Source organism: Trachurus japonicus, chromosome 8 (assembly GCF_045865225.1).
Source record: "Trachurus japonicus isolate A0001 chromosome 8, Traja_1.0".
NCBI lineage: Eukaryota > Metazoa > Chordata > Actinopteri > Carangiformes > Carangidae > Trachurus > Trachurus japonicus.
This window is the reverse complement of record NC_140914.1, coordinates 24,477,993-24,493,007: the sequence shown is the minus strand read 5'-3', so window position 1 is coordinate 24,493,007 and position 15,015 is coordinate 24,477,993. Positions and strand designations below refer to the sequence as shown.

General features: G+C 45.4%; 1 protein-coding gene across 3 annotated transcripts in view; it reads right to left on the bottom strand.

Annotated features, from left to right (window-relative positions):
* Nucleotides 1–5,400: 5,400 nt before the first annotated feature.
* grin2ba (glutamate receptor, ionotropic, N-methyl D-aspartate 2B, genome duplicate a) overlaps nt 5,401–15,015 on the bottom strand; it is a 122,114-nt gene continuing 112,499 nt past the window's right edge. For all 3 annotated transcript variants that reach the window (XM_085784865.1, XM_085784867.1, XM_085784868.1), the window contains one exon: nt 5,401–13,604. In XM_085784865.1, the coding sequence (XP_085640991.1) occupies nt 11,277–13,604 (2,328 nt within the window). In that variant the 3' untranslated portion in view covers nt 5,401–11,276. The remainder of the gene's footprint in view (nt 13,605–15,015) is intronic.

The window sequence follows — 15,015 nt, the reverse complement described above, 5'->3', positions numbered from 1 at the left end:
CGATCATGAGAGTGGTACTGATCCTCTCATCTAACATCTTAGCAAGAAAGAGACTGAACACATCTTCCAACTGTTTGTGTAATGCCACCCAAATTAAATTCAGGTGAATCTGTGGACTTAAATCAAATCATTCTTATTTTTTACAAACAAATTGAAAGTTCACTGTGTGTAACCTTTTGATATGATGGATGTTTGCCAGTTCAGAGTAGGATAGAGGTCAGGAGAAAAGAGCGCTTCACTTCAACGCTTGCCAATTTCTGCGATTCACTCTCTCACTCGTCGACTGCTGCACGATGAAATAAACTGCCATCCCCATAAGATTCAATTCTATACGCTTCATGTGGTGGGTTATCGATCACATGTGGTCTCCCTCCACTGTATAGATCAAGGGATCTGGTGCGTGCTGTCTAGCTGCTGCATGAAAGCACTGCACACCACACACACAGCAATCAGTATCCAGCCAAATTAAAGGGCTAGCCTGTAGGAATTAGTGGCATCTAGTGGTGATGCTGCAGACTGACACCCAATTTTGTTCCCCTCCCAATTCCCTTGTGAGAATCTACACTGGCCTTCGGGTCAATTAAAAACGCAAAAGAACCTCTCTAGAACCATTGTTTTGTCCATTGCAGGCTAGAAACATGTCATTGCTAGGAAAAAGGCCCTCTCCTTGTATTGATAGAAAAGGCCTCATTTTAACAAAGACATAATATTTCTCAGGTTAAGGTGATTATATATCAATAAAAGCATGAATATGGATATTATATCCCTACTATATCCTACACACTGCTCCACACACACTGGTTCCATCTCAAGGAGCAGTTTGTTCACTGTATGCAGAGTGTGTATAATTAGCACATGTCAAACATCAAACGCAGGAATTAGGTTAAATTAAATAATTCAACTGATCTTGGCCTCTGTCTCATTCGCTGAATGCAGTGCATTGATGGTGTGTCCCTGTACTGTAAATCATTGGCTTTGCATTTCATTTCTGCCTCTGACCTTTGACTTAATATATCTTGTTGCTAGGTAACTGTTAATTGTTCAAACACAGGCTAGTATACTTGAAGATAGTTCTTCAAGAAATAAGAAATGAAGAGCAGGAGGATGACAGAGTGCTGCTGTAGATATCGCTTGGACATAAATTCACGGGGAACAGAAGAGGAACAATTTCCTCTAAACGACTGAAAGTCACAGGTTTCAAGGATAAAGTGAGCTGTGTCACCGAAATAGAAAAGAAACTTGCTTTGCTGGAGTCACTGAACTACAGAACTGCAGCACCTCCACCACTGTCATCTGTCCTTTTTACCCCTCTTCTCCTCCCATCTCGCTCTCTTCCCCCGTCCCTCCCTCTCTCATTCTCCATAATCCAGTGAACTCTGATCCATAACTCATCGGCCTTTCTCTCTTTTTTTTTATTATAGTGACACCCCCCCCCCACACACACACACACACATACACACACTCCTCTCCTTCCATCGTAATAATTCAAGCTGATGCACAATAGAAGGGGGCCTTGGAGACACAGAGAGAGTGGGGGGGGGAGTAAAAGTGGGATAAAGACAGTAAAAGAGAGAAGGGATGAGAAAGGAAGCTAATAGTGGGGAACTGAAGGAAGTCTTGGTGTTAGAGGGAGTGTACGGTGATGGTCAGGGGAGTAGGAGAGAGAGAGAAACTTTGAGAAGACAAAGGGATTTCATGATTTCACTTCAGTTTGGCTCAAAGTTGAATCCAGATCCACACATGTTGGGACTGCTCAGCTCCTCAAACCAGACCAACAACAACAACAACAACAACATCGCTAAGACAAAACTGCAGCACCGACAGTCATATTTCACATTTAAGGTGGAGGTGGTGCAACTTCACACGTGACTCTCTATCTTACTAATAGATCTCATCCCTTTTTCCTCACACCTCACTCCCCCCATCAATAATTTAATAAGTCTTGCTTGCCAGTGTGACTGAAAAATTAATGTGAGCTCCGAGTGTGGGGGTGTGTGTGCTGTTCCAGGGATGATGGATGGGGAGGTAGGCGTCAGCTGGGTGGGGGGGACAGACAGGCTGCCGAGAGCAGGTAGAAACAAAAAGGCTGAACAGGCTGGAGAGTAGGTAGGTCAGACGCTGAGGATGACGAGTGCACGCCCGAGGTTCAGTCAGCTCTGGCGCTTTATATCAGTTTATCATTAATTGCAGTTGAAGTGTAAATGGAGCAGCTATAGGGTTTCAGCGCAGGCCTCACTTGAAGCATGTTCTGGTGCTTCCTGGCAGACTCCCATTTTCTAGCCGTGGTCTGTGGGGAGCGCAGGTGAGAGCCTTCATCTCATCATCACTATTTTGGGAAAGTAGCTGAAATGATGGTAGAGGTCCTAAATGAGGCGCTCTCTTCATCTGTCATTCCACATCTCCTCCCCCAGTCTACCACTCCACTCACACAGCTGCTCTCTTTAGCCATGCTAGCCACACAGCTGCACTACTCTGCTTTTATTCAGACTGAAGCATCTCAACAACTTTTAGGTGCATGCAGGGAAAATGTTCTGACATTCAAGTTCCCCCCCGAGGACGCGCTGAAGTAACTTTAGAGGCTTTTTCTCCAGTGCCATCAGCAGTTTGAAGTTATAACTCATCAAGAAGAGGTAGTTAACTTTACATGGTGTGTTGCCTTGATTCAGATGAACACACCCCCTGTTTGGACAAGCAGCAGGAGCACCGGCACAGAAGGTGAGTGATGAGCTGCTGAGTTCAGGGTCGTCAAAAACATATATTAAAAAATCAAAATCTAAAGCTAAATCAGTTCATGTTTGTTTTATTTTGATTTTCACCATTTATCTAGTCAGATCATTGGCTGTTTCAGTCAAACATGACATGAGCAAATTGTTGGGGCATCGCTGGTTGGAGCAGGCGCCCCATATGCAGAGGATATACGGAGTCCTCACCACAGTGCAATTCCACCAGTTGCTTTTTGCTGCATCCTTCCCATGTTATCCTATCAATTAAATGGATCAAAGCCCAAAATAATACTAAAAAAACAAACAAAAACAAAACATGACCTAATGGGAGGTTAACTTCTGCGTGGGAATATGGTAGGTCAGTGGCCGAAAAATGTAGCTCCAAGTTGAAACGCAAGATAAAGTTGTGAAAATGATCAAAATAAATCATAGGCTACTCTTAAACCGATATTGGCTTTTCTCTGCACCCAACACTTGGCTCTTTTTTCCCCCTGTCCCTGTCACTCAGCATCTATGTGCCAAGCCTCCTGCTGCTTCTCTAGAGATCTATAGCCTAGGCCTACGTAAGTATCTCATACAGTTGCACATCAATTACCAAATCAATACTGTACCTACAATGTGGGCCGGCTCAGTATTTTGTACAGAGGATGTCCCTTTGACTTGTAACTTCTGCTGCCACCATGAGGCCTCACTATCTTGTGTCTTCATCTAACACTGAGTTGAATGCCCCTGGTTTTTCGGTGTAGGGTTATACCTCAGAAATCATCAAACTGTCGTTGAATAAACATGGACAGGTCTTTGCAGAGCTCAGATGCTAACAGCCAGACCTGCACTAATCTCCTGCTAGAACCTGAGAGACAGAAAAGCTGTCAAAGCAGAACAGAAACTACTGATGGATCACAGAGTGAAAGAACAGTGTTTTTGCGTTCATTGTGCTGGATTACTCGCGCATGCAACTTGTCCTCCATCTTTGACTAGATGATAATGTCAGCGATAGGGAGTGGGTGGGGGTATGGAGAGGAAAAGGAGTGCTGAGAGTCTTCTTACGATACCTGGCAAAGTGAGCAGTGAGTCAGTGGCATTGATCAACAACCCTATCAAACCTCTGCAGATATATTGTGGTCATTTTGTACTATGGGGCAGTAAAAATCTTAATGCATCTTTAAGTCACTGCAGGTAAGATGTGCTTAAAATGCCAAAATGTTAGAATACTGCCTGCACAAACTCATCACAAGAGTGAGAAAACTACACAGCTGTTCTTTTGGATTTGGTGTTTCTTTGTGATGTGAGAGGTCAGAAAAACTGCATCATGAGAGAAGCTAATCACACACGCCTACAGCTTTGCATATTGAATCTAGCTTCCCATCTCCACAAGGCATTATAATTCAAATTCAGCTAGCCTGTAGTTTGTGCGTGAGCAGCTACAATCACGAATCCTACATCAAAAAGAGAGATACATCTCCTGACATTAGCAGCCAAGCTAAATGCACGATGCAAGATTTTTAGCTTTTATTTCCTCTGGGATGTTTGCCTGTATCCTCCTGATTGTTATTCATACATTTAAATACATTTGCTCAAGGGACCTGCTCAGTACAAGCACAATATAACTGAATATAAACCATTGAGCGCTGGAGACCGCTGCAAGATAAATGCCCTTCTCAATGACAGTTTGATGGCAATTGCTTAGACAAGGGAGGGTTTTCTTCATTTACTTCCATCATTCTGATTTTCCGACCTGTCCCGCTTCCCTGACCTCACATAATTATTGTGCATTGTGAAAGACGCCCTCAATCTCACTGTAGAGCCCCATGATAAAGGTTAACAAAAAAGAAAAAGGCATTACAATGGAGCACATCAGCTTGTACCGACTCATAGGTGAACTGGAACGGTCAGCCTGAACCTTGATTTTAACTTCAGAGCAGCTGTGCCTAAGGGTGCAGGGGAAGAGGAGCATAATGGGATATCTTACTTGACGCAGGTCCACTGTACTGCTGTGCAGTCCAGCAGGAGCAACATTGGTTTGTGTGTATGTGTGTGTGTGTGTGTGTGTGAGAGAGAGAGAAAGAGAGAGAGGTTAAGAGAGCAGCCTGAGAGAGCCCTGAGGGGGCTGGACGCCATCAGACGAGGCTGTACGAAGTGCCAGCAGCAGTGTGGATTGTAGAGGGGACAGACCCAGACCCAACCATTCCACCATACAGTCACCATATGGCCCCCGTTTCTCACACAGATCTCTCCTCTCCTCCTCTTCCAGAGACTCCTGCCTGCTCATGTGTGACAGAAAGATCATGCTTTTGAAAGCAGGACACTGAATGTGTTTGTGAAAGAAAGCAAGAGGGAGGGAGAGGGAGAGAGAGAGAGGGAGACAGACAGATGAGTAAGACTTCGTGAAGGTGTGTGTGTGCTCAGAAAGAGAGATTAAAGATAAGAGCCAGAGAGCCAGACAGACTGGCTGTGTGTGTTCACTACAGTGGGCAGACAGACTCGGTCAAAACTGCTGAGACGTGAGACACATACACAAGTGATGCAAGAAGGGGAGAACTTCTCCAGCAACAGAAATACAGCAGCCAAAAAAAGAAAAAGAAAAAATCAGGAGCGTCTCTGCGTGTGTGTATGTCAAAGATTCAGAATCCAGAGGGAACACAAGAAAGCTTAAAAAGACTCACATATGCCATATGCGTGAAACTTCTAGTTTTTTATTATTAATACTCAACACTTCATTTTGTTCATCATGTACAAAGAGAAAGAATAGTCTTATTTGAGCACTTATAATTGTAGATATCAGTATTATCCTTATTAGAAGTACCTTAATGATGTTTTTTTGCAATTTTTGTCATGACGTGGTTAATTTTTGTTATTGAGATTAACTTTGATCGTTTCCATACAAAAAAAAGAAGGTAAATGTTTTTCCCCAATATTCAGTATTTACACAACCTGTACAATTATTTGTTTTTGTGTGGTTTTCTGTTCATATGGTGTAAAAATTTTGGTATTATTTCAAAGAAAAGGGCCACAAAAAGAGAAAAGAATGGCCAAGAATAATATTATGTATATCATTTATGTATACAATTGATACTATTCATATGTTACAATTTTTTTTGTCAACCCACAGTAAATTTAATCAGGCTTTGCAGCTTCAGTGAAGATGTGTTTTCATAAACCTGTTCACTTTGTGAAATACATTTAGGAGCAACCCCTTATGTCATCATCAGTTCATCCAGGTAAAGCAATCCACTCTCCAGCCATGGATGATAAAAGATGGAAAACAGCAATATTAACAAACAAACAAAACTGTACACGATTTAATAAAAAATTTCATATGCGTCAATAGAAAGTGATATCAATACATATTAATACACGTACACACAGAAAGAGCTGTAAAATATCAGTAAACAAGTTTTGTGATGGATTAGGGTGAACTGCTAAAATCACACGGACCTTCAAGACACATCAGTCATATTCACAGTATAATTCCTCCTGCCTGCATGAGATGAAATCACACAAGTGACTCACTGGTCTCAGTTGCAACTCAGTCACCATGAACAAACATGTCAAATACCTTTCCTCAAAAAAAGAAAAAAAAAAGAAACACTAAATAAATGCAAAAAAAGTGAATTGAAGTGGTGCATTGATCCCTGCAGCCGACCATGTCACACTGTTATTTGGTCCCATGTGTCAGTTTACTCGTGACAGAAAAACACACGTCAGCTGAGGTGGTATTTACATCCTCCACCTTCAGGATGTTCCAGCCCACTAACTTGCCACAGCCATTTCTTGTGTTGTTTTTTTTAGAGAAAAAAAAAAGTGACACAGTGTTTTGCTCTACGTGAAACGTTTGAACAAATGCGTTGTGGCATGCTCGTGTGCAGAGAGGGAAGGCTGGAACCAACCCGGCCTTAAGGGAAATAAAGACCTCTGACGAGCCCCTGCTTACTCTGCATCGCCGGCCGACCTGCGCGTGGCGACTGCACAGCAGAGCGGAGCAGCTGGAGGTGGGAAAGACCTGATGATTGCATGTTTACCACAGTGTCAGGTGCACCTCCACTTCCAGTGGCTGTAAACTGGCCCTAGCTCACCTTCCAGTGCAGGAAAAAACAACAGGAACTGATGTGGTTGGCACGTACAGCGCACAGTAATTACAAATGACTTATTGCAAATGAGGAGAATAAACATGGTGGCTTGTGTGAAAAATATGAAAACCCAACAGAGTTTATGTGCACATGGATACATTTTTCACTTTTCAATCAACCCTCAAGACATGAAAGCAGTTGAGAAGAAAAACAGAAGAGAGATGAGTTTCTTCTCTCAGGGCTGCGGAGAAGATTATAGAGACTTATTGGAATCAGTAGCACACAGAAGAAGAGCAGGGGAAATGATTTCTGACTGCATGGGGACAAAATTGCATATGTACACAACAAATTACAAATTATATTTCTCATCTCATACAGAGGAACAAGCAGTGCACAAGTTGCACGAAATAAATTAGAATCCAAAGCATTTAAGTGTTGTTGCAGCTGTCAAATAACACAGTTTAGTATTATGTGAGCTAAAATATAGCAACAACAAGTCGATTCCCCTGAAGCGAAGCTTGACATAAAATGAAACATGACAGAACAAATGTTTCACCTTTTAATAAGGGGTTGCACAAATGCATTTCAACTTCAAATGGATTCTCAGTGAGTTGAAACCACTCGTTCTGGTGCTGAAATCCTCAGCAACATTAACAACATCAACACTGGCAAATTTCCAGTGTGCTTTTGTGTGTGTTTATTCGTGTGTGCATGTGTGTACACACACATATAAATATATATGTGTGTGTTTGTGTATGTGTCTGTGTGTACATATATATATCATATCATCCTTTACCACAGTGATGTCTATCCCAAATGTAGAGAGGGAACAGGATAGGCCGGGCCGAAGATGGCTCTAAATTCTGTGTGCAATCTCTGTTAGAGCCCAGGTCAAAAAGAAAAAATAAAACAAAAGAAAAGAAAAAAAGAAAAAGAAAAAGAAAAGAAAAAAAGAAAAGAAAAAGGAGGGCAACAAAAACACAAATGTCTTGTAGGTTTTTAACAAGGATTGCTGCTTAAAAATGAAGGATCACAATATACTGCCTCTATATGCAAATATCATCTATGTATACATGTAATATTGTATTACATAAATGTGTAGATAATTGAATTGATCTCAAAAAGCATGAAGAGCTTACCTTAAAAAGAGAGAATCTAACACAATTCAAGGGAAACTTAGCAAAGACTCCTAAAACTAAACTTTCCCCTTTTATCACCAAACGTCTACACCTACAATAAATTATCCTCAATTTCCAACACTTAAGAAAATAAGAAAAAAGCATAATTCTTAACATAATCAGTATACTGATTGGTAAACTATCATAATCAAGTAAACATGAGATTGAAAGAAAAAGAGGTTCAATTATATCACTTATGATTAGTAATATTTGTGTCTTAACTATATTTTGCATATTTTTGTTCAGGTGATTTTTTTGTTTTTATGAGTTTTTTATTATTATTTTGTTTATTTCTTAAATTGCTGTAAAACATATTGAAAGTTACATCCTGTCTGTCTGTTTACTGTACAAAGTGAAAAGAGTTTTAAATATATTATTTACAAGGAGTAGATTGAATGTACTAATGCTGACACTGATTGATGCTCACTCCCACGTCTCGCTTCTGCTCCCTCTGATTTCCTCGCCGTTTCCCCCGCGATCTCCGGTCGCCTTCTTACACCTTCTCACTGATAATGGTTGACCTGAACTTTCAAAATGTGTGCGTATAAAAATTCCAGAGATCCCAATGTATTTATTGGGAGAGTCATTTATTGGGGGGTTGAGGGGAGTTTGTTGGGAGGAGGAAGGGGGGGGTTGATTCTGTTTGATTTAAGGCTAACTCGATCAGTCTCACTTGGACAGTGTTAACAGAGGCTGTTGAATTTATGAATAGTTTTCAGCATGTTAGTGGGGGGAAAAACAGCTGTTATCATTCAATCGTGATTTGCCTCCCTCCCTCCACACACACACACACACACACACACACACACACACACACACGCATGCACACGTGCACCAACCAATAACATTGGTGCATTTAGATCAGGGTATAAGATAGGAGTACGCACTGACAAAGATCACACTCTCCACCCTCTAGCAGCTCCAATCTCAGGCCAGCAATCCTGCGCAATCTCCTGCAGCCCTTGAACTTCTGACACCGGCAGCTAATCGAAGATCAAACCTTTAAATAACTAATAGAGGCTTCCTTATTCTGTACGGCAATATGATGAGTCATCATCAGACAGCTCGGGGGGGTGGGAGCGGGAGGAAGAGGGGTGGGGGGGGGGTTGATGGGATGATAAGGCATGTCTACTGAGTGCCTGAACCTACACTGAGTAAAAAGGTCCTGTGCAATAAATGAGGCCTCTCCAGCTAAAAAGACTATCTACATTAGTCAAAGAGAAAAAAGAAAGAAAGAAAAAAAAAAAGCCTGAAAGCTTTTGCAAGATGGCCGCCTTACCGACGCCTCAGTCAGTGTTCAAGAGGCCTCTCCCAAATAGACATCCTCCTCAGCTCAAGCTTTAATCAGCATCATTGTCATGGGGCAACAGCACTTCTACACATTTTGTAGCATTTCACCTACACATTAAGGACAGTGCATATCTTGTCCGGACAAAGCTTCCCGTTTGTGCCTCTCGGACTGCTTACGTGAGTGAAGAGTAATGCAGTCTACGAGATACTAGTGAGAGGCCGAAAAAAGTAAGTGCCTGGTGACTGTTGTTATGTAACCTGAATAAAAGAAGTGGTCTAAAGGCTGCCGTGTTGTGAAGTGAGACCCATCGGTCTATCCGTGACAGTGGGACATCCTGAATACAACTGCTTCATAAAGCACTGCCCATACTTGACATATGAAATTATTTTACGAAGTTATAAAACATCTCCAACAGCGTCTTGTATCTAAACCATCGGGGTGCGGCGTCTCCAGCCTGCTGTAAAATGTTTACTGCAGTTTTGGCTCATAAACGTGAAGAAAGAAGAGAACGCTGCAGCAGCAGCAGCAGCAGCAGCAGCAGCAGCAGCAGCTAACAGCATGCTGGCCTGTCCCGGTGCTCGTCGCGTCGAGGGCCGCGTGTGAACTGGAGGACACATCCACTGGAGACCATTAAGGCACGTCCTTCCTCTCAGTATCTTCAGCCTCTGACGAAAAAAAACGTGTTGTTCACAGTAACACAAGTTCAGACCAACAAAAACTGTATGTGTTCAAGTGTGTGTGTCTGTGTGTGTGTGTGCGCTTGATTTGTAATGTCTTGAAACATCAAGTAAGGATCTGTCAGCTCAAAACGTCCTCGAGATCCGCTTTCTCCACGAGGAGGAAATAAATGAATGAGCATGAAGTAAAATATTCTACAGGAAACAGAAAAACAGGAGTTTAAGGACTCAGTCTTTCTGGCTTGTTGGTTGAAGTAGGAACAACCTTCCTGCTGCCGCCAGGGGCAGACAGACAAAACGTCAGGTACTAAAACAGTAGTGAAATATCCTACCAACAGAACATAAAACAAGAAAAACTTAGTGATATCATAAGCTGTGTTATCATAATCAATACTAACATCTTTGTTATTCACAATGTTATCAATATTATTGTTGTTCTTATACCCTGTTTTTTTCTATAAGAATATCTTATGATCATTCGTGATTGTATTTCTCATAGCAAACAAGATCGGCTCTTTTGGCGTCAGGGATGAGGAGGAGGAGGAGGAGGAGGAGGAGCGGGGGCTGAGGGAAAAGAGGGAGAACAGAGGAGTGGGGCGAGTGCAGGACGGAGAGAGAGAGAGATGGACAGACCGGGCTGTCTTCTTCCAGAGAGGGAGAGAGAAAGAGAGAGAAAGAGAGAGGGGAGGAGAGAGAAGCACTCGTCATCTCCTGTGTCGCGGCTCTTGGTAAACGTGACAATGTCTCCTTTCTGTGGTGACACAGGGGCAGATGGGCAGTTCGCTTCTCTCTCCGCTCTCTCGCATGTCTTTCTTCATGAGTGCTCAGCGGGAGCTCCCAGGCGGCCGTCGCATCGCACCAGGCTCACACGTCCAATATCAAACTAAGATGAGGTGTCGTCTCTTTTGCGATAATAACCAAGTACATCGACTCCTGCCTCACTGGTGGATGAAGTGATGGACTTGAGCTGAGTGCGTATGTGAGGATGATAGGGGGGGTTGTTAATCGACTGTGTTTGGACATAAAAGTAGAGTAGCTTTGGCCGTTTCTGAGGGAGGGGTCACACCCCCCACACCTCCTCAGAGTGTCCTGATTTTTTTTAACCCACATTTTCTTGCAAAAAAATTCAAGACTTTCTCATTCTCCCTCAATCTTATTTTTCCATTTCACAGTCTCTAACCTTTCAGTCTTTTCCTCGTCTCGGTCGGGCTCGGTTTGCAGTGTGCGTACAGCGTCTTTAAAATCATCCCTGATCTCCTAACACTGCAGGCCTCTACTCATCTCCTCCTCCTCCCTTGCCATTATCCACTCCTCCTCTTCCCCCCTTTTTTAAATTCCTCTCACACGTCAGACTCAATGCTGGACAGTTTCTCGTACACATGGCCATTGCTTCCGTTGAAGGGACGTGGGGGGCCGACCCCCAGCATGGAGCCGTGGTGGTTCATTCCACCCAGGCTGAGCTCTTTTGGGAACCGCGGGGCGACGTTGGACATCACCCCGGCCGTGGCGGACGCTGGCAGGTATGACGTCGTGCTCATCTGGCCCCTGAAGTCACTTCGGCTGTTTTTGGCAACTTGTTGCTGCTGCTGTTGCTTTTTCATGTAATACTGTTTGGCTCCGTGCATCAGACACTGGTCGTCCCCAAAGGTGGGTATAAAGGGGTTTTGGTTTACCCGGTCAGGGTAAAGAGATTTGGATAAAGAGAACGCTGCCCCTCCTTCCATCAACGACCTATCCCTGTCTCTCATGTCTCTCTCTCCGATGGAGCGGCGGTGGAGGCCGTCTCCACCTCTGAACAGACCGAAGGGCGAGCCGGGTCCTTTCCGACTGTCGCCTCCGTAAAACAACGGGTCCCTGTCTCTTTCCCTTTCTCTCTCCGAGCCCCCGTGACGCTCGAATATGTGTGCGAAGGGGCTGGTCCCCTCCATGTAGCGTTCTTTCTCCTTCAAGCTAACACTCCTGGGTGGGGGCAGCATTCCTCCCATACCTGGACCGCTCATCCCCCCGCCTCCTCCCAGACCCCCCATCAAACTTCCCATCCCGCCCGACTCCTCTTTCTGAAGGTCGACAAACGTGTCGTACGAGTGCTGCCGCCTGAGTGGCTTGCCGAATCCTCCGCTCTTCCTCCTCTGCTGGGCCTGAGATTGAGACTGAGGGCCTGCGCCCATACCCCCTCCTCCTCCCCCACCTTTGCCTCCCCCCATCTGTTCCAAGAGGTGGTTGTTGTCCTCGCTGATATCATAGAGGTTTCCTGTCTTTTTACAGCCCTCGCAGCGCATGCAGGTTGCGGAGCTGGGGCGGCTGTTCCCTCCGCCTCCCGAGGACCCACAGCTCATACCGCCGCCGTACCCGCCACCGCCCCCTCCATGCATGGACATCTGCTTGCCCCCTCCTCCCCCGCTGGCCCGACAGTTCCTGCACTCCCACTCTCCCCCTGCCAAGCCAGACCCTCCCCCGCTCTTTGAATCTGACTTTTTGGGTTTGCTTTTAAGAAAGTCATCCACCGGAACCAGCGAGGTGCAGGCCCCCACACCACCGTCTCTACCACCGGGACCCTCCGTCAGGTCCACGTGCTCCCACTGAGGGACGCCCTCTTTGGGCCGAAACTGGTCCAAATAAAAATCCCTAACGCTCTCCTTTTCTCTGAAGAGGTAGGAGTTCCCGTCGTTGTTTCCTCCTCCACCTCCACCTCCTCCTCCTCCTCCTCCTCCTCCTCCTCCTCCTCCTCCTCTCTTACGCTCAGCGGGCAGAAGCGGCGGGGAGGTAGAGCGGTGGCCGTGGTAGTGGTGGTGGCTTATGTGGTAGGGCTTCCTCCTGTAGCCCAGCTCGATTTCATCCAGCTCCCGTCTGGACTTGGCGGAGGCTGGCCTCTTCTTCAGGCTATCGCGGTACTGTTTGCGCTTCTTTGCGTTGCCCTCCAGGTTCCCGTAAGTTACCGTGTGCGTGGAAATGTCCGAGACATCCGAGCGTATATTCCCATCGTCGTCTCCTCTCCCTCCACAATAGCCGTGTCCAGGGATGTAGGTGGAACTCGAGGCGCCTCCTTTAAAAGAGAATTTCCCGTACAGGTCGGGCAGGCCTCCTTTGAAGCTCTGGCCTGAGGGAGGAGTCTGTCCTGACAGGAGGTCAAACTTGCTCATGTTCCTGTGGGTCAGCGCTGAGCAGGGCTGCGTGGTGAAGATTGGAGCCACCCCTCCGCCGATGCTGTCGCAGTCGAACATGCCGCCTTCCAGAGAGCTGGCGCTGCCCAGACTGTGGGGCCTGTTGGCGGGAGGTCCGGTGAGCCCCAGCGTGGAGCCGTGGTGGTGCAGGTAGTGGTCCTGGTAGAGGTTACTGTCCTTCAGGTGGAGGTTGCCAAACGTCCTCTCCACCTCACTGATGTAGTCACTGAACATGTTGTCTTCCGGTAGGTACGGAGCCTTGCAGTCCGAGTGGCCCGCCAAGCTGCGCCGGTGCTCGGAGATGTCGTAGACGGAGGACTCGCGGCGGATGAAGTCCAGGGCGCTGTGTGGGGAGCCGTTCACCCCGGACAGGGAAGCCATGTTCTTGGCCGTGCGTAGGAGGCGCATGATGTTGGAATGGGTGTTGTTCATGGTGGCTGATGGAGAGTTCAGTGCCGAGCTGCTTTTCTCTTCAATCTGCACCCCGTGGATGCAGCTGTAGATGCCCTGTGTGGGGGGAAACACAGGCAGGAGACAGCATTAAAGACTGCACACTGTAAACTAGTCACCACATTCAACTATTATTTCTCTCTGTTATTGTATTCTTGAACAGTAAATGTACATTTACTCTGACCGCCCTGCCCTCTCGATGGGGTAAAGTGAGTGCAGCTCTTTCTGCTGATGCTGTCGATACCTCTCTCAGTAAATACTGTGTATGGCATGTCCATGAAATTTATGGGCAGTAGAGATAAAGTGAAACAGTGCGAGTGAGCGGCGCATGGAGATTCGGAGAAGATCGTGTAACAGGATGGAGGATGATTGATAAAGGCAAAGAGGCCGTAAAAACCCTCGAGTCCCACTGGTCAATACCTTTAATCAATGTGATTAGAATTCAGCTGACAATATCCTGAGGCAGTTATTAAACACCTCAGTTCCACTAAACCCTCGGAGCCTCCGGCCACAACGCAGTCCCCTCTGAAGATAAAGGCCAGGCCAAGGAGACACCAGCTGAGCTTTACAGTGACAGAAAGATAAACTGCCCCATTTGCATTCAGTGATGTACGATACAATATTCAGATAAAAATGGATGTACAGAGGGGAGCAAAGCAGGCATGACAGATGGGGACGGTAAAGGATCAGATCAATTCAAAACAATGATTTTACTCAGTTTTTCTGGGCGTTTGTAGATGGCTGTGGAAATAAAGGGACGCTCCCCACTGTTAGAGAGCAAAGATCAGCTGACCTCAGCCCCTGCTCTCCACGGCAGGGGTCAGGACTCTGCCAAGAGGTTAAAAGGTCAGCAGCCGTCAAATATTCTCCACTGTTAAGCTACGACTCGCTCCCCGTCTCGTCCTTTTATCCACTAATATGACTCGTTGACCCTTGGTTCTCCTTTCCCCGGCCACTGGTTTCTGCTAGTTAATTAGCTGCATGGACAGTGCCTGCATTGCAGCAAAAAGGCCGACATCCCTCATTCCGGGTTTATAGATAATGTTATTACTTCTTTCAATTTCACAGTCTGTTAACAGCCAAGTATGTAAAGCTTGACACGGTGGCTAAAAGCAAGAGAGGTTAACATAAATACAAAGTGACTCAACAGAATTTGAGAGATCTGGGATTTGGATGGGAATCTTGAATGTTGCACCCACCTGCGTGATATTTTTTCACTTGGAGCATCTTTCAATGTTTGCCTGGTCCTTATCTGTCTCATCTTTGTTTCTTTTTTCCATCTGCCTGTTTGCATAATTTGTCAGCACTTCGTCTCTTTTGTTTTTCTTCTTTTATTGTCCTGATTACAGCCCACCTGTTGTTGAATCTGTCACTGATCTCCCCTCCCGTGAGATCTGTGACATAATCGCATCTTGGGCGGAATTTTTTTCCTCGAGCATCCACCTTAATCTGAGGATTATCTTTCCCC